The 21,286-nt window shown below is 32.6% G+C and overlaps 1 protein-coding gene across 3 annotated transcripts in view; it reads left to right on the top strand.

The window, feature by feature from the left end:
* The window catches only part of MDGA2 (MAM domain containing glycosylphosphatidylinositol anchor 2), a 791,718-nt gene extending 774,135 nt beyond the window's left edge, over positions 1–17,583 (top strand). Inside the window, exons 16-18 of one of the 3 annotated variants that reach the window (XR_004817749.2) lie at positions 7,307–7,412; positions 10,263–10,791; positions 11,068–17,583. Coding sequence is in view for 1 of the 3 variants with exons in the window: in XM_025442520.3 (XP_025298305.1) it covers positions 7,307–7,412; positions 10,263–10,351 (195 nt within the window). In the remaining 2 variants the exon portion in view is untranslated. Of the gene's footprint in view, positions 1–7,306; positions 7,413–10,262 lie in introns of all 3 variants that reach the window. The other 2 variants (XR_003134750.3, XM_025442520.3) reach the window with 2 other exon arrangements.
* Positions 17,584–21,286: the final 3,703 nt, after the last annotated feature.

Raw genomic sequence — 21,286 nt, 5'->3', positions numbered from 1 at the left:
ATGTTTATTGTTTTATATATTTTATCCAGTTATTTGTCTTTTTCTGATGAGGAGATAGATTGAGTTCCTATTAAATCTGTCTTGGCTGGAAGCAAATGAAGAGTAGTAGTTTGTTTGTTTGTTTTAAGAATAGCAGTTTTTAATGAAGCATTGTAAAGCTATTTAAATTACCAGTCAAAAATAAGATACATAAAATCATATTCTTATTTTGGATTTCTACGTTCTTTTATTCTCTGACATAATTCTAGGTCTGTTGACTAAAGGTCTTAGGTCTGTTGACTAAAGTGTTATGACTATTGTGTCATTAGTCTTGATTTTTGAAGGAGACATGAAACACAACTACATCAGTCTACCCCATATTTTGCTTTTATTCTGTTTGGTTTTGAGTTTTTCATTGTTTTGAACTTTTTTTCAGACAAAGCATTTTTTACTCAAAAATCATTTGTAAACTGTCAAGCTTTTCAGAAATACTTGCTTTGGTATGTGATGCCTACCAGGAAAGCACAGTCAAAACTGTACAGAATATATTAACATATAAATTAAGTTCTGAGAAGTTTTAATATTACTCAAATGTAGCTTTGTGGCATTGTAGAATGTTTTTAATTCAAGTGGAAAGGATATCCCATACCTCTTGGAATTTTAAATGAAATATAAGTGATTTTGAGCCTCTGCGGCACTGACACTTAGGTTGTTTTATTTGTTTGGAGTTGCATGCGTTTAAATTATTTTGATTTATAAACCCTTTAAAAAACAACCACTTTGTTTGAATGTGTCCAATTAGTTTGCTTAGATGAAAATAAAATTATGTAGTACTTTTCAGGGTAAATAGAAGTTTTATCCTACTGAAATTCCCTTTGGGGCTCTTTGTCAAGAATTAATTTAGTATGATCAGTGCTTGTGATGAAAATATATTTTGCAGGATTTGGGAGGATTACAGCAAAATCTCCAAAAAAGTAAAATTGATACAGCGTTATCTTAGAATGTTGTTTATAATTTATGTTACACCAAGAAAAATATTTAACCATCCTCTTTAATGCTTTAATTCTTTTCATAGTATATTCCAAATGCTTTCCAGGGGGAAAATATAGAGACTTTCTGAAAACATAAAATACAGTCTTTATGTTTTCTTGTTATAGGTGAAAGGAATTCTGGATATCTTCTACTCTTATGCCCTCATTTAAAGATTTCAAAATGATTTTGAGACATTTTGACGTTTATCTTAAATCACATAAATCCTTAACATTAAATAGGGATTGAAAAGAGATTTTAGTTCTCTTATTACATTGTGCTGCCTTCATGCTTATCTAGCTAATAATGATAATGATCTGGAATATATTGTCCTCCTTACTACATAACACATAACATGTAGATATATATCTGGCATTCTGAGCCAAATTCCAGGGCCATTATATAGACATGGCAGTGGCTCCCAAAGTACCACTGGAAACATTTTCCAATGTTAATAGCTATTTTGGACTTTATTTGTATCCTGGAATTTTTGCAAGTGATGTACTCTGTCAGTTTTCAAACTGCATTCTTAGACTTTGTGCTTGCCTTAGCAGCAATAATCAGAAGCAATATATCTCTTGTCTTGAAGAAAATATGCTGTGAACATTTGCAGAAGGCATCATTAACATTGAAGTCACATCATCAGAAGTGCATCGTATTCTTTGACTCCCTGTCTTTCACTCATTAGTGTTGCATGGAGCTCTTCCTTCCTTACTGAGAACACAGTATTTTGGAACACAGCCTTTAATAGCATCATTTATATACATCTATACTGACATATGTATCCATAAGCTTTAAAGCACTATAATATATGTAAGAAATTGTCAATCAATGGATTAAAATAATTTTGTGTGGTGTCATTGTAATAACACAAGTCCACATATATTTTATTAACTTCTTATTTAAATGTACCCATCAAGAGCTAATTTTCTGATCATGCAGTATTTCTTGCGTATTAAGTTTGCCGAATTGCAAGCACATACTGTGAAAACATATAAAATTTAAAACATGTCATTTCAGTTAAGGCAAACTATTTTAAATAATATCAGTGTGATTGTGTGACAGGTTTTGCATAAATTGAGCCCCCTCTTAGGAAACCTAAACTTTAACAGTTTCTCCCCAAGTATATAGATGCCATTAATTCCTTCTTCATGGCAATTAAACTAGATGCATTTCAGAAGTACTGAAGAAGAAAGGAACATAGTTTTATTCCTCTAATGTAATAGGAATCAGAATCATGATGGTACTTCTTAAAAATATGACAAAATTTAATCTATTAAACTAGAGAGCATTTTTCTAAATGAATAAAAATCAGATGGTTTTTCATTGCATACAGATTACAGCTTCCAAGTTGAGATATATCATAATGAATTGTTATGGTTTCTCCTTTTTATGACTGAGAAAGAGATGTTTGTCACCAAGTATTTATTTTTATAAACAATTGAAAGTTTGGCCAAGGTACATGTTTAAATTGAGTTTTGATGCATTTTATTTCTATTATCTACTTAACAATTAGAAATATAAGGGAAAAAGTATTCCTCTAGGACTTAGTCTAGAAGCCACTTATGGGTGTATTAGAATCTATAAAATTTTGTTATAATAATTCAAAGATATAGTTGGAATTGGAATTCAGAACATAAAAAGAACAACGCAATAAATATCTCTTTGTGAGAATTAGTAGGAGGTAAAAAAAAAAAATCTGTATCTTCTTAAAAGCCAAACTGCTATGGAAATTAAAAGTAAACAAACATCCTGCACAGGATCTTTTTCTTCATGTTCAAATAGGACCCTGAGGAGGACTACAGTATTTCTCTCACATACCGAATTGGATTCCCTATCGTCACAAGATTACGAATAAATATTAAAAACACTAATTATGTAACTGTCTCAAGAGACTAATTGCCAGAAATTATTTTTATCATCCTACTAACTACTGTAATTCTCTGATTTATTTCCACACATAATATACAAAACATCTTTAATTTATTTCCACACATGATATATAAAACACCCGCTATGCTTATACAGAAAGTAATTCAGTTGCTTTACTCAGTGACAAACTGTATTATCCATAGTTGTACAGATGAATGTAAATAATAGGTCTACAAATCAGCCAACTTTTATTACTGTAACACTTTAACTCATTCAGGATCAACAAGGGATGAAATATGCATAGAAGAGAATGTTCTAGATTTAGGCAGTCCTTTGGACACATGACAATTCAACTTTCTTTGATTTGTATTTTTCTTGTCCCACCAGCTACCCACTTACAGTAAATATATTGCAGGGAGGCAGCACACACATTAAATTGCATCAGTCCATCTACTCTGACATTTAACTCTTTCTCTCAAGAAAGTATAGCAGCATCCTTCACAACCTCTCTGCTTCAGGACTCTGTCTTCGACCTTGTGTTTAAGCACAAGGCTAGGTCTCACTTGCACAAGGAGGCAGGAGGAAGGGAGGGTAAGTGGAAGTTAATGGGAAAAGGAAGCATGATTAATAATTTAAAGTCAGTGTAAGAAATTTTGAAATGCTTTGAGCAATGGCAGCATCATTCCAGGGCAAGAAGCTTTGAAAAGTTCAGAAAAAAATATGGTGATTTAAACCGTTTAGTTTTCATTGTTTTTAATAATCCCACCTTTTTTATGTTGACACCTACCTCCAGGTTACTAGAACTTGCTAAGTGAAAATAATTGTGTCCTTTAAATGACAAAAACTACTTGGATGGATAATTTTATCACTTATTCACCTCTACATACCCAAGATGGAAAATCCATGTATTCTTAAACCTGTTTCACCAGCGTTCTTTCCAATGAAAAGATTATGATTTCAACTTTTTCTGTTTAAATTTCAAGTGTGATCATGTGCAGAACATTCTCATCTACCTTATCCAGTCTCCTCACCAACACCTCACTTTCCATTGAAAGCATATGGGAATGCGGTCCTCTTCTTTGCTGTGGCTGCCTTGCAAACCCCTTAATGCACTCTACAAGTGAGGCTTACAACTGTCCCTACCCACACCATTTTTTAAAATTAAAACTCTTGGTTGCTGAGGAAGTTTCCTCTTGACCAAATCACATTTTCCAGACTAATGCATTCCTATTCCTGCTTCAGTCCAGGATTAAAACCTGACTAGGAGGCAAAAATCTATCCTTTATTCCATTTGATCCTTTATAATACCTGCAAAAAAGAAAAAATTGCAATAATAATGCTCCACTTTTATTCAATTAAGTATTAGCCAAGTGGCCAAAGTGGAGCATGTTGGATTTTATGGAATAAGACTCATATCAGCACGAATCTGTGAGTTCTGACTTTCTCCAAGATAAAACTCCATTCATGTTGTTATCTTCAGGAGAGAAGATTCAGCATCACATGATTAAAACTAAGAAGGGGGTGGGAATAACCACTGATTTACTCTAACATTGATTCTTGACCAGATAAGCAACACATATCCCAACAAGAATAAATACCTAATGGCTTAAAAAACCATGGTTGGGATAAAGGCAATAATGCTGATAGAGGCAGTTTATGATAATCTTAAAGAGCCATGCACTCTTAGAAAGTGTGTATATTAGTGTTTTTAAATGCATTCATCTTGGGGCATCTGGGTGGCTCCATCAGATAAGCATCTGACTCTGGATCTCAGTGCAGGTCTTGATCTCAGGGTCATGAGTTTGAGCTCACATTGGACTCCATGCTACACATGGAGTCGACTTAAAAATAATAATAAATTAAACAATATAAAATAAAATATAAAATGCATTCATCTTAGCCTTATTCAGAAAAGTTGAAAATAATTTTAATGTCTAACAATATCACTAGGGCAATGGTTAAATAAATTATATGATATCCATAACGTGCAGTATTCCACAGTCATTGAAATGACTTCCCCTTTTCTGATTTCAGTGCTCTTCAACTTTTATAGCATTGATTTGTTTTCTTTTAATTCTCATTTTTGGACCTTGTTATTTAAACAGTCCTCTGAGGATTTTTTAACTTTCCAGATAAGTTTCAGAACACTACCTAAGTCAGTGCAAATCTTTATTTACAGGCAGCCAAAGTAATGTTTCATTGCCAACTTTCTCTGAGGACTGAGAATCCATATACTGCTAACTTGATTCTATATCATATTTTAATTCTAGTCCACCATTTTATTTTGGCTTCAGTGATACATGACATTTTGGATGGTTTTTAAAGAAATGGCTTTTGGCAATCTCTATTAACTTATTTATCTCAACACAGATAAGCAAAAAACCCTTTCTATACAAATTAATAGTAATAAAAATTTCTTAAACTTTTTTTCCCTACCACATCATGAAAATTATTTTTGCTCATATGGACTATATTCAAGTGGGGGAAAGGAACTCAATACAAAAGTTGATAACTAATGCTTCTACGTACCACTTAGAGATTTCTATTGATAAAATTATGATAGCATATCAGAAAACAACAGATCTGGGATCCCTGGGTGGCGCAGCGGTTTGGCGCCTGCCTTTGGCCCAGGGTGTGATCCTGGAGACCCGGGATCGAATCCCACATCAGGTTCCTGGTGCTTGGAGCCTGCTTCTCCCTCTGCCTATGTCTCTGCCTCTCTCTCTCTCTCTGTGACTATCATAAATAATAATAATAAAAAAAAAGAAAACAACAGATCAATTTCTCAAAAGTAGCCTAAGTTTTCTGAGAATCTTCCTAAACTTGCCTATAAGGAGCCATATTAAGATACTTTTAAAGACAAAAAAATGAAAATAAATAAATAAATAAATAAATAAAGACAAAAAAATGAATCCAAAAATTTTGACATTGATAAAAATAGACTTTCCCTCTAATTTGTTGCAATGCAGTAAGGCTAGAAATTGTATGGAAATGCACACATCAGCTTGATTTTGAAACACCTCTTCATTAAGCTAATTTTTCCTTGGAAAGACCAAACTAGATATTTCCTTTTGGCATGTAGAAATTTTTGTGAATACAATCACTAAATGCATAGGTTGCCTTTTCTTTTTTTTTCTTTTTTTTTCTTTTTATTTATTTATGATAGTCACAGAGAGAGAGAGAGAGAGGCAGAGACACAGGCAGAGGGAGAAGCAGGCTCTATGCACCGGGAGCCCGACGTGGGATTCGATCCCGGGTCTTCAGGATCGTGCCCTGGGCCAAAGGCAGGCATCAAACCACTGCGCCACCCAGGGATCCCTAGGTTGCCTTTTCATATAAAAGGATTAAAAGGTTTTGCTAGAAGAAAGGAATAATTGTGGTGTTATAGAGAAAATTTTAAAGCAGTCTTATTTCTGTAAAAATGAAATAATAAAAATTTGCTAATTGTCCTTATATTGTCATTGAATTTAGAATTCAATTGAGTAATAAAAGGAGACTGATTTAACTAATCTATTCTTTCAACTTTCATGTATTAAACCTCAGTGCCAATCACTGTTCTAGATATTGGAAATGCAAAAGTCTGCCATTAAACACTCAACATAAGTAAACCCATAAATATCTTCAGGTGTTTAAATATAGAATGTGAAAAGTGAAATCATAGAGGTATATCATAACATAGGGGAAATATGAGAAACTTATTCACATTTTTTCAAGAGAGTAAACAAATTTCACAGAGATGGTAATCCCTTATTCTGGGCTTTGATAAACATACTACTGTTGTAAAGAATCCAGAACTGAGGGATCCCTGGGTGGTGCAGTGGTTTGGCGCCTGCCTTTGGCCCAGGGCGCGATCCTGGAGACCCGGGATCGAGTCCCACATCGGGCCGCCGGTGCATGGAGCCTGCTTCTCCCTCTGCCTATGTCTCTGCCTCTCTCTCTCTTTCTGTGACTATCGTAAATAAATAAAAATTTAGAAAAAAAAAAAGAATCCAGAACTGATTCATTCCATAAAATATTTCTAGAAAACCAATGTTGTATGTGTAGACAAATTTGGAGGGCGTCTATTGCAGAGAAGTACTATTCAGATAAAAATTTTTCCCTAACCCTGAAAATGAAAAGAGCTAGGGGTTATAATAGTAGTAGTTTTTTATTATCCAGTTAAGTTTAGTTTTGTTTTAAAATCAACATGGAGCTTTTGATGTGAAAACTAGTTTTAAGGAATTAAAACTAGTTTTAATTAACAATCCTGTTAATTGGTTTTGTTAAGAACATTTTTTTTTTTTTGTAAGTAACAATTATGAAGACTATTGATGATAAATGATGTCAGAATTGGTGTCAATTTTAGGTTTGGCTTTTCAATTTCTCAATAAGAATCCATCTACAAATCAAAGATCTACACTTAGGTTTGTTTCATTCATATTTGTAGCTCATTTTTGAAGGTATTCGAGGTCCTGGCATAGAAGGTGACATTGCCATTGATGATGTATCAATTGCAGAAGGAGAATGTGCAAAACAAGACCTAACGACTAAGAGTAAGTGTCTATTCTTAGATTGGTTTGATATGATGTTGAAGGAACATAGTAACTATTAAACTAAAATTGTCTATTTTTAAAACCCACTTATTTTTAGTTTGTTAATTTAGAAATTCTTCATATGTGAGACCCTACAATTTTGAAGACATCTTTAAAACAAGTATTAAATTTGATGGTAGGCATATTTGGTCTAAGATAAAATAAAAGTAATTTTGGTTTTGGTCTGTGTAAGGCAAGCACACTTTGATTTTTAATTAAGATTTTTAAAAAGTGTTTAATTTATATTATTATTTTCAGAGGACTTTTTTACTTTTATTAAAATATTTAGCTAAAAGAAAAATATTTGGCTGATCTATATACTCAGCATACATTTATATAGCCATAGCTGTTTTTATCCTCCCTCCCCCCATTTATGAACATATTTTCTAGGTCTGTCTTTTGCCAGTCATTTTAACAGATTCACTATTGTGAAGAGCCTAACTATATGCAATAAGTAATAGATAAGCACATTTTTTTCTGGTATTCTGGTATAATTCATCTATGTGCATCACAATCTCGTTTAGCAATTGGTTTCATTTTTTACTTTGGATTGAGTTTAACGATATCTTCAAATTTTATTTTGTCACGACAAATATGTTTTGGATAAGATATAAATTTAAGACTATAAATAATGCAAAGAAATATCAGAATTATGTGTTGTTTCCTAAAGTCTTCATCTCCGTATTATCCACATGAACTTGAGAAAACTAAAATCGTGTCTTTTAAAGATCCTTCCACTTGAAGTATTTTCAAAGGCCCATCAGGAATCTTTAATTTTGTGGTACATAGAGGGGTATCAATTAAGCTAAATTTACACAAATAACTCATCAATTATTTAGTATGTATAAAAGAGCATGAAAATCCATTTTAAGTCTAGAGTAGACCAGAGTCTTTGTTGAGTATATTTAGTGAGAAATTAGTCTACATGTTAAGAGTTAATTTTCTGCAACTACCGATTGTTCATGTGAACTGAACTGACTCCATTTTTAAGCATTGTAAAAAGACAAAACCTAAGATTGTGTATAACAATGAGCCACTTTGCTCAGTTTTCACCTTTTTGTCATTACACTTAGCGTTTCAGGTAACAAATTTAATAGAAATGTCTCCCCATGTCTGGCTAATTTTGCTTTAAAAAAACAGTAGCAATACCAAAATGAAGTAGGTTTGTCAAATGCACAGAAAAACATATATTCTCCTTGTTGGAGGAGAATGGGATTTCTTTTGGATTTCATAATGTGAATCAGTCACAATAACATTAAAGTAACTGACGGTAGTTACCATCTTACACAGAAATCTTACATTTAGATAATTTAATCACCAAACTATTACAAATTAAATTCAAATTTTGAATTAAACTTTCCAAATGAGGAATGCAAGAAAGAATATACTCCCTCGTGGAGAAAACAGAACTGCTAAGAGTAGCAACAGGGAAATAATGATAAAACCCCAAAGGACCTTATTGTTACAGAGAAGAACACTTTCAAAATCAGATTTCATCTCCTCTAAAGTCAGAGAAATGTGTGGCTGTTCTAAATAAGAAATACCTGTACACATTGGAAGTATTTTTATTTAGCTTCTGTAAATCAGAGGAAACAACCCTAATTAAACAAAACCCTTCTCTTTGGCATGAGAAAGTATTCTATATCCGTTTAACTAGCATTTATTAAGCTCATTTTGACAATTAGCGTTTGGGGAATATTAAATTAATGTTAATTTCTAAGTACAAACCGGCTTGGCAGCCAAAAGCCTCTTCTTAACTGCTCAGGTTCCCATTTACTTCTCAGGCAGTAAACGGTACTAAGGCCCACACTATCAAAAGCTGAAGTTGTCTGTTGTCTTCAAAACCCAGCTTTCTCCTAGGTAAGAGCCATTTTGTGATTTAAGCCAGGTGAATGAATTATCGGGCTTGGCCATGTTAGCCCTCCAGGGCAAGGTATACATTCTAAGGAGGTATCACCTGGATGTAAAGCTCTACTTGAAACACCAATTATGATAGGACTCTTAAGGCAGAATGGTGAAAAGGATTTTTTAGTTAAATAGATGACATAGTGCTTCTAAAAAACATACTAAAGAGATAATTATTTATTCAATTTAAAGATATTGGATCATTCTAAGCATATATAATCCACGGTCCATTGTAGCTGATTTTTCTATCCATGACAATCCCTTCCTAGTTTTCATAAAAAGTAGTTTTTCACTCAAGTCGTTAATCTTAATCATTTCTGGAAGCTTGGAAAAAAAAACTGAACTCAGGATTTCCAAGACTTTTCTATGTGAACATATTTCCCTCTTTATTTTTTTAGCAGAGCTTGCCAAATGCTTTATGTTTTTTACTTTTTAGATGTTAGATAATATTTTTTGTATATTTTTTATCGGAGTTCGATTTACCAACATATAGTATAACACCCAGTGCTCATCCTATCCAGTGCTCCCCTCAGTGCCCGTCACCCAGTCACCCCATCCCCCCCGCCCACCTCCCCTTATGTGTACATATTTCCATGTGGCATGCAGAACTCTGAAGTTGAGCTCAGCCACAAACACAAATACCTTCTGGATAAGTTTTCACAGTATATCATATCAACTTAAAATATTTTATTTTATCAAATTTCTAGCCACACATTTAAGTTATTTTCCTTTTCACATGTCTTGGAAATTGACTAATAAAACAAATTTTAAAAAGTATTTTCCAAAAATGTTTCCCATATACTACTATTGTTTTATTAGTTTATCAGAGTTGTATCGGTAGCTACGTGGAATATTTATTCTCTTTTTTTGTTGTTTGTTTCTTGGCATTATTTTCCTTGTCTTTAGATTCTGTTGATGGTGCTGTTGGAATTTTAGTACATCTATGGCTTTTTCCAGTCATCGTCCTCATCTCTATCTTAAGTCCTCGAAGGTGACCTTATCCTGGCAGAGGCTATAAAAGATTCACCAGGCACTGGCATGAAGAAAGAGTCTTTGTAAATGGACATTGAAAAAACAAACTACCAAAGATTCCTCCACTGACTACTGACTCAAAAATAAAATAATAAAAACGAATTTTTTAAGGCACTGGGGATAAAAAGACATCATGGAAGTATAACTTATTCCAAACTGCATATAAAAGATAATCTTGACCTGAGTAGAGAAGAGACCTTCAGGTGCTTTTGTGGCTAAAAAGATTACAGCGTCATCTGGTCATCTGGTTGAACTCTGGAAAAAAAAAAAAAAAAAAAAAAAAAAAAGCTATAGAAATCCTTGTCAAAGCACAAAGTCATGGCTGGTTTTGTTTCAAATGAATAGTTTGCTTGTTACCATGGAAACCTAATGGCCTGCCAACAAAAACCTCACTGTAAACAGGGTACGTGAAGAGCTGGCATTTATTTTCCTTTCAAGAAGGTTTTACGTAGAGAATTAAATAAATGTAGGCCCTTTTACCTTTGGTTGTTACCCTTCCTTGAAAATAACCCGAACTCAGAATTATTTAAAACATTCATGCTCCTTCCCAACTGTCCCCATCCCACCTTTATTGTTATTATTTGTTTTCCTCCCATGGCTAAGCTAGATAACTATATGCTGTCTCTTTTTGCATGCATTACTATCCAGGATGGTAAACCTGGGCTTACATATTACACAGGCTTATCGGAGTTTGCTTGCGGCCACTTGAACACCCAAACTAAGTCATCTGTTCCAATGAAGAAACCAAACCACCATCTTTTATAAATTGCCATGGAAACCAAGTGCCTTCAATGAAACAAGCCTGAATAATTTTCAACTCAGAAGCTTGCACTGCTGAGAGTGGTTTGTGTAAAACTATTTTATAAACAAACTACAGAGCCGAAATGTGCAAATTACAGGCAACCCAACAAAAGCCGCTTCTGAAGAAAGGACCGGAGCTGCTGCGTAAGCCCATGCAGACGAGATATTTGTTCTTTGACCTCCTAGACAGCCATGGCCTTTCAGCTTATTGTCCATTAGAAAATAACTTCCATTGAGACCAGACATGGGAGCAACACTTTTTTCTTCCAGGTTATTAAATGGGTCAACCAGAGCAAAAGGTTGTTAAGATAATACTTAGCGCAGAAGGTGGTAAAACACAAGAGTGATTTTTTACTCTAACCTCCATTTGAAATGAAATTGGCCCTAGCTTTAGAGGGAGCAAGAAAATGTTTGTGATTGCAGTGCATACAAACTCTACAGCGGAACTGGGCCTGAAAAATCTGGCTTTATTCTAAACACTGAGGGTAATATGCCTCTGCCCTTTAGTCAGACTCTGTGCAAATTGTGAAATATTATTTTATTATTTTACCAAGATTAAAAACACTTTTACAAAAAAACAAAAACCTGTAAAAATGATTTTGAGCTACCTGAGGACAAATCATACCTTTAACCAGCCAGTTTTCCAATGCATTGTAAATTTCACTTAAACCTGTTGGCTATGAAAATTTGAAGATCTTTTTCCTTAAATTATCTCAGCTTTTAACTTCATTTAAAAAGACTTTTGTCTAAAGAAGAAGATTATTATTATTATTATTAATTATTATTATTATTATTATATGTTCTTTCAACACCCCAGGATTAAAAAAACTGATTATGCAAGTAATTGGGATATAAGTATTAAATTATAACATTTGCAAATATTAATATAAAAAGCACAACAAAATGTAGTGGAAAAATGACAAAGCTTGATTTTTAAAAGAAAAAATTCTGTAGAAATGTTTGTGCAAATTCAGTAATTCAACTTAAAAGATAATTTTACAGCTATGTTCAATAAAGCCTCTTTCCAGGTAAGGTATGCAAAGCGGTATGTGTGTTTGTTGAGCAATGTTTACTTGTCACCAAAATGAGACTAGTTATACAATTTATTGGTTCTGTTACCATGGGATTAATCTTCAGGGCTTCATAAACTTTAATGTCTGCAGGATAGAATTTAATAGGAACCCCTGATGCATTCTTCCATATTTTTCATACATGTAACAACAACAAAAGTCAAACTTGTGAAAGTAAAATATGAAACAAATGTGAACTTGGAATTTAATGCATATTTTCATAGTTAAAGAGGGGACCAGTCGGAATATCTAGGCAGTGACAAAATCAAGTTAAACCAAGTCCTTTAAGTTAAACATACATAACTAGTAAGCTTTATAACTTATCTGAACAAATCAGATATATTGAAAATTTTCAAAATTACAGTCAACCATCTGTTTTATCGAACCAAAGAGATTAAACAATATTTGGGGCACTTAGCTAATTATTTACTAATTTTCCTTCACCTTGGCTTCCATTTTGTGTGGCACCTAACCTCTTCTCTACCCTCTTATTAGTGGATCATCCTTCCTAATTGATTTTCTACACACTCGTCGCTGGTAATATTAATAAAATTGTTTTCATCTAAAGAGAGGCTTAGTTCATTTCTGCCTTCTTCCCTTATCTTGAATTTGATTTGAGAGAGACTTTTGCAAAAAACTAAAAAGAAAATCTATATTTAGAATATTTGGATAGACATTTGTCGTTTCCAGGAAAATAATCCTTTTCTCCTTAGTAACCCTGCATACAGAAATTGTTATAAGTGAAAGTTTTAATCCTCTACAAGACACTCATGAAACAATAAAGTCTTTCTATAACCTTTCACGCAGTAAGGAATACACAAGCTTCAGAAGTTCCTGAGAACTGGCTGGTACTTCAAAAATTAATTTTGATTAAATTTTTGAAAAATTGCAGATGAATGCCAAGAACAAAGGGGTAATCAGAGGAACAGCAAAACAATCAGATTTATTGATATGATAATAAATTAGAATAGCTGTCTCAAGTGGGTTCTGGATGACTTATATAAACCAACAATCTTAGAATCTGACTCAATGTTTTTCACTCCAGATCAAATGTTTAGTTGCTTTAATTTAATGAAAATGAATTTTGAAAAAAAAACAAAAAAAGAAAATGAATTTTGAAAAGGGAAATTTTAAAAGGTTGGGGTAAGTGAAATGTAAACTGTGTTAAGTAATCTCCTGTTTAACATTAGTTATAATCATGATGACTTTCAAGGACTTATAACTGCCTTTCTTTTCCTAATATTTCTTGTATTTATTATGAGTTGAACTCACCAATATATTTCCCCTTTTCCTTTTTGATAACATTTTGAGTGTATTGATGCCCTTTTTGCTGTTGTTGCTTTTCTTCATAGGAAGGCATCAGGCAATGGAGCTTTTAATTCTCTGGGAGAAAGATTATACCATGTAATCTCCTAGTGTCAGTAATTGATCCGATTAATTAGGAGCTTACTGTGTTACAAAGATGCTTATTCTTCCACATTTTAACATCTGTGCAACTGGACCTATTTTAATTCCAATTGGTAGCATTTCTGTGTAGTGATATATAAAATAAAAGTGCATATTAAAGCTGATGACATCTTAGATATGTTGAAATTCACCAAATTCACTAAAGTCTCCAGAAGAGCCAAATCGTGCCCAATATCATTCCTTTTCAACAATCTCAAAAGAGAAAATGATGCTTTATCATATTTGTAGGACACTTATATTAAATACTCATTGCCTATGCATTATTCAAAAATAACATAACTTCTATTTTGTGCTTTAAAAAAATCTGAGTCTTCTCTTACATACATTATATACATACCTAGCCCTGTTGTCATTTTTTTCCTGCTACCTATTTTTAGTTCCATCATGAATTACAATATGCTATATATCCCTGGTTTGAAATGTTTTCTTGTTTTGTATGATTCATAGTATTTAGTCAGAAGTTTGGCCTGCCATTAAATTTTCTTTAAGAGATTTGAAAGATGCATGGTACACTACAATGTCATACAATAGGCTAAATTAATGGTACTTCCTTTCACATATATCACAAAATTGACTTTGGCATGGCAATGAATTGTGATAATTATAATCAGAATTAAAAAGCAGCTAGTCAGTTACATCATGTTACAAATAGTAAAAATAATCCCACTCTTTTATATTTTAAAATATGACAAAATATGAATGACAACTGTACTAACTTTTGACCAAACATGCATTTTTATTTTAAGACTTTATAATAAACTTACTTGTCAAAATGCATAACTTGAAGAACAATTAATTAATTCAGTTCTATACCTAAGACTGTATGAAACTGGCTTTGGTATTTTTCATGACCTATTTTGTCTGATTTGATTAGTGATTTGAAAGATGATGACAGACTAAGATGATTTTGATAGAGTGATTTTCAAAGGATTCTTTTGAATGAGATTTATTTAACAACCACAAAACAAACGAAACTTTTTTTTTAATGTGCCTTTCAAAGATCAGGGCCTCATAACAGCATTTAAACTGGAAAAAAAATCACTTCAAATTCATTTCCATCTTGGTTGATGCCTACTTTTTACAAATTGCTTTGCCTCCATCTCAACGAAGCAGAAAGTATATACTCTTCTTGCAACTGGGTAGTTGATATCAATGAGGAGTTACTGCATTTTCTGTGAAAACAATAAAATCATAGGGTTCAATCCCATGCTATTTCCTTTCATACAACATTCCTTTTGTGTCTACCAGTTTAATTCATTTTCTTAGTGCTTATTTTTAAAAAGCTGTCTCTGACACTTTTTTACTTTAACTTAGGAGAAAAGCTACCATGAATGAACAGAACTTTTTTTCAAATCTGATATTAAAAAGCTCTCTGCTGAGTATCCATAATATTTACAAATATATATTATTACATAGAAAAAGTAGGGCTCGAAGATTTGAAATTTTAATGGACCAATTGTCAGTTCACAATCAATCCATTACATGTTTGTGTCTGCTTAGGAACAACTAAAAGTTAGGGAGATTTAACTATTCCACATATTTCTATATGGACTACCTAATTGGCATTTTTAGAATAAAAGTTAATAAAATATGAGTCATGAGTTCACCACCCTAAACCCACATTGAGTATATTTAGATTAAGGGATTGGTATTCAAAATTTTGAGCCAGATAGAGGCTAAACTCTGGGTAGAAATGAAATAGTTTTCTTAAGAGAATATTTACAACTGAATGAATTTAATTTTGACTGTTCTAATTTTCCATGAGTTGAGTTAAAAAATATTCTTATTTTTCAATAAAGTGATGAGAAAGTCTATGAAATAGGGATTAGCTTGTTAGTTTCAGTTTGTTTTCGTATGGGTCTTCACTGTTGTCCTGGATTCCCAGGATATCATTTTTATTTCTTGAATCTCATCAGTATATTTAAATGTATAAGTTTAATCAAATATATGTTGTCTTGAATTTATATTGAATGTTAGTTACATTTTAGATCTCAAAGTTTAGATTTAACTTACTTTTCATTTTGATATTTTACTTCTGCTAACTAGTGTCAGATAGCTGTATGTCATTTTCCCTTGGATTTTCTTTCAATAAATGCAATTATGTTAAACAATCTATTAGTGTTTTGGGGAAATTTCTGCTGTCAATAAGCACTTAAGTTAGAAACAAAAAGCTATTTAGAATGGCAATTATATTTGCAAATTAAGATGAAAATGCCATCATTTCTTTCACTATTAAAAAGCTTTTATAGACTCAACACTGCAGTGAAGCACAATTAGCCCATTAAAGTTATGTGTTGATTCTTAACATCCTTTGTGAGGAATAATTTGTAAGAGACTGTGTTAAACAAGTAGGCATTAAAAAAGTCTTCCTGAATGAACTGTGATTTAAGAATTACAGTTCAATTTAGTAACTCTGGGCTTCGGCATGATAGGTGAAATATTGACCAAGGGTTACAGCGCTCATGTTCTCTAGGAAGATGGTTTCAGCCACATATTCCTTGGGGGCACTCTGTAGGCTTCATGTGTTTCTTCTGAGGGAAACGAATAATAGTGCTTGACAATGATTTGTGTGAACCAAAGTATAAATGGAATCCTAACAACTTGCACAGCTTAATTTCCTCTCACCCTTTGGTATTGTATTTCTAAGTGTATCTATGAAATTTTAGAAAAGTGAATACAATTATCATTAGCAGACCCATTAATTGTCTTTAAAAGTCAACCCCTAACTGTGTATTAAAATACTGTTTATTCTTTATAAGCTATTTGGTTTAATAGCAAGTTAGGGATCTTACCCATCTTTTGTTTTCCTATGGTACTATGTTCCTTTAATGGATTCTTTAGTTGTCTGAATATCTGCTCCCCAACTGATATTGTAACCTACTCCAGGACAAGAACTGTGTCTTTTAACAAGTTTAAGTACTTCCAATTTATCTAGGTTCTATGGAGATTATTGGATTAATGATGATTGAATTATTCCACAATTTAGAGCTAAGTTTAGTATAAAACTTATTCAATGAACCTAGGAATTAAGCAACAGTGTCACCTTTCAGTGGTAAAATCAATGAAATTTCACAGACAGAAGAGGTCTCCTGTGTATGAGAAAAATGAGAAGTAAAGGCAACTGAAATACCAATGTAATTGCAACACAAATTCCTGGCACTTCTTAGTTTAACGGAAAGTGAATATATTTCTTAATAAAAGGGCAAATGTTGTCAGTGTTTTTGCAAACAAAATTACTATGTGGTTAAACTAAGGAAAATGAAATTAATTCTGCATGTTTTGTGTCACATGCCATCACTATACGTGAGACTAATACTACATAGGATCTCTGCTTTCAACCAAAATATATTAATTATACAATATTATGCTTAATTTTATATTAGATAGATCATGAGCTCTAGCTAAATTTAATAGCTCCTTTCTAGAGTTTGTTGCAGTATATGTTTCTTGAGATCCAATCATCCACTGAACTCAAATAAATTATATTTAAACAACCAAATATTTATAAGAATTATATGATAATTGAAATATAAGATAAAATTTTAAAGATAAGACATTTATTTAGTTCTGGGAATATTTTATGTAGCATCAGCTATATTCTTATATATGGAACAAGTAATGGTAAATTAATTTTCAAATTTGGGAATTGTGTTGAACAGAGGTAACTAATTTTTGTTATTTTAATTGTTTCTGTTTTGAATTATATGGTTTAATTTCCAAAATTAACACCATCCAATAGGCCAATGAGCCCCAAATAAAAGGTGATACAGTGTTAGTACATGGCAACTACATAATGATTGTTAAGTAAGTGACTGTATAATTTTTTAATGAAATAAACTTGCACCTTTCCTTTCTCATTGATTTAGTTTTTGACAATGTCATGTACAAGACTGGGATTTTGCATGTACTCAAAAAGCCTTTCCAATTCAGGGGTATTTGAGAGTACCAGAAGTGTATCCATTCTGAATCAACATCCTCTACTAGGGCCTGCCATTTCTCACCCAACAGTCTACTCCTTCACGCTTAGTATTGCTTAATCTTTTTTTTAAAACTATAACTACTCTCATTAAGGAAGCATATTAGAGTTCTCTAAAATTTGGAGATAACATTTTATTAGTTTACAGTTTTCAAATATTCTAGCAAAATAGGCTAAGAAAACACTGACCTACTGGGAGGGGCTAAGAAACAAGGAAAGGCATGTAAAGAGGAGAGGTATGGCGTTTCAAAAACTGTTCATTTCACAATTTTCCTGAGGACAGTTCTAGATTTCATATGTACTACATAAAATATAGACAGGGTGAACGGACTGTCAGCCAATTACATGTGAAGGCTCAAAGAACAGAATGATAAATCTTTTAGGACAGAAATATAAACAGTGAGGTCACCAGGAGGGGGACAAATGAACAGATAAGGAGAATGCATTGAAAAATTAGACTAATCAAACTAGAACCTTCAAGTTAACAGAAAGGAAAGTAAAATTACATAACAATGCATTTTGGAAAGTTATATAATCTAAAAAAATGGAACTAAAATATTTAGATGAAGTAAATTTGAAAAAGAACCACAATAAATATATATGCCAACACTTTACCACACACTTTTCTCGCTTTCTCTTCTTTACCCTACTGGGACTATAGTTACAACTTGTCCTCTTTGTCCACTTTCTCCTTCCTGGGTATGTGGATACACAGTATGTAAGTTAGTCCAGAGTTGAGAATTGTTGTGTCTGTCGTACATGTGCCAGTTTGGCCGTGAGCATTTCCAAATTATTTCCACTTTCTGTAATAGTCTTACTTCAAGCCCACACATACATACACACTATTTATATAATGACTTATCATTTTCAAAGTATTTTCAGTTCATCTCTTCTAGCCCATAATGGTTAGTAAATCTCCATGGTACACATGAACCTATGTATAATGGATGTGTTCTGGTCTTCTTTCCATCACTCTATCTCTCATTGCATGTGGATGGTACCCTTTCACAGTGCAACCCAGGATTGACTAGAACAGTGTTTAACAGGCAAAGTATTTTGTATTTCATTATCAGTGAACCTCTATACTTTATCAAATCTAAAACAACATAATTTTACATACCACTGAATGAAAAAAAAATATTTTTATTGTGATTGTAAGACACCATTAGTTCTAACAGAAAATCCTATGTCAGAGATGTTAAATTGCAAAAATAATAATAATAATCTTTAGACTGATGAAATACAGCCTTATTTATGAGTATAGAGGATATTTCATTTGACAACCTCACAGGCAATCTTCACATGGTGTAATGCATTTGAACTCTGTAATGTGAATCAAAATTTCCTAGAACAGTTGCTGAAAACAGATTCCAGAATCTTGGCACCAGTGGTTTTGTTTCAGTTGATCTTGAGGGAAGAGAGAAGGGACAGGTTTTTAAAAAGCCACTTAAATAATCCTGATCTACATGATCAAAATAACCATAATTTGTTAAAGATTGGAGTGCTGGAAAGAACTAAAGTTCAAATCCTGATTTTACCACTAGGAGCGGTGTGACCTTGCATAGATGGTTTAAAATCTCTGTGCCTTAGTGCCCTTGGAGATACCATTGAAAAGTGTGGCATCAGACTACCAGGGTTCTTCATTGCATCATCTCCCTCAGTTCCCTTGGCTATAAAAGGAGGTTATGTTATTAATTAAGGAGCTAATATGTGTAAAAAATTTAGGACATTACTGGCATAAAACAAGCAATACATAAGTCTTGGCTCACCTGTAAAAATGGAATGGTAATAACAGTACCCACCTCATAACGCCATAATGATTAAATGAGGCAATGCAAATTAAGTATTTAGCAGAGACAGAAATTAGTTTTTTTTAACATACTAGTTTAATAAAGTAATGAATCTTTTAAAATAAGTTCTTTAAAACCTCTTCTAATAGCTAACCCTTATTTCCTTGTCCTGTTTTAACTTGAAGATAGGGAAGAAAGAGTTCCATAATATTTTAATGATTCAAGTATTTTAATGCTTTTATTTATCTGACAAGAAGTGTAATCGCCCCCAAATGAAATAAGCTCTCTGACATTACTTTAAAATGTAAATTATTTTTTGAATAATCATGCTATTTTAGGGTATAAAAAAGAAAAATGCTAGTAAGGAAGCATATGTTTGGCATTCTCCGAAAGTTACCATTGAGAATCACATATGTGTTTATATTCTAGACAGAAATGCTGCTCACTTTTTAAAAATAAACTTTTATTTTGAGATAATTCTAAATTCACCTGCATTTGTGAGAGATAACATAGAAAGATCCTGTATATATTTTGACCCGGATTCTCCCACTAATTACCTCTTGTAGTTATATATTTGTGTGTATTTAGCTCTGTGTATTTTAATCGCACCTGCAGGTTCAAGTACCCACCACCATGGTCAAGATACACAGTTCAATCACCTTTAGTGTTTGTTATCTTTTACTTTATATATTTCCCTTCTGCCTCCCCTCTTCCAACCCATTTTCTACCTATCCCATTTTCCTGTCAACAACTAATCTGATCTCTTTTCTACAATATTGTCATTTCAAGAATGTTACATTATGGTATCATACGCTATAGAAATTTTAGGGATTGGCTTTTTACTGGCAACAGAATTCCCTAGAGATTTATCCAAGTTGTGGCATGTAAGCAATAATTTGTAACTTTTTATTGCAGAGTATAGTTTTGTGTAGTAGTTTTGTAACCATTCACCCATTGAAGGACCTCTGAACTTTTGCCAGTGTAGGGCCATTACAAATAAAGCTGCTCTGAACATTCATGTATATACATTGTTGTGTGAACATCAATTTCCATTTCAGAAATAAATGTACAACATTATAAAAAACTGCCAAATTGTTTTCCACAGTGGGTGTACCATTTTTCACTTCCACCAGCAATGCATGAATGATCCAATTTCTACGCATTCTCACCAACATTTGGTATTGTCACTATCTGTTTTTATTTTAACCATTTAGATGGGTGTGTAATGTCTCATGACTTTAATTTTCCTTTTCCTAATGACTAATGAAGTTGAATACCTATTCATTTGCCATCTGAATATCACGATCTGTGAAATGTCTACCATAACTTTTGCCTATTTTCTTTTTTTTTTTTTTTTTTTTTTTTTTGGAGGTACTTTTGCCTATTTTCTAAACGGTTCCTTTGTTTTCTTTTACTGTTGAGTTTTGGGAACTCTTTTAATATTTTACACATTAAGTCATTTGCTGGATTTACAGCATTCAAGTAGCTTCTTTCAGTCTGTACTTTGTCTTATCATCCTTTTCACATGGTATTTTGCAGAGCAAATGTTTTTAGTTTTGATGAATTTTATTGTTTTTCCATAAATCCATATGGATTATGCTTATAGTGTCAAGTCTAAGAACTCTGTAGCTCAAGGTACTAAAGATGTTTCTCAATTATTATTCTTTTATAATCAATGTTATCTTTATCTTAAGATGGAAAATTGGACAAATTATAAGTCCTATTATAATGTTAGGTACACTTATTTTAGTTCAAAATACTGACATTTTCTCATAGTAGTGATGGAAGTTATAA

Source organism: Canis lupus, chromosome 8 (genome assembly GCF_003254725.2).
Source record: "Canis lupus dingo isolate Sandy chromosome 8, ASM325472v2, whole genome shotgun sequence".
Classification (NCBI taxonomy): Eukaryota; Metazoa; Chordata; class Mammalia; order Carnivora; family Canidae; genus Canis; species Canis lupus.
The sequence above is the reverse complement of the archived record's forward strand: the minus strand, read 5'-3'. Positions and strand labels throughout refer to the sequence as shown.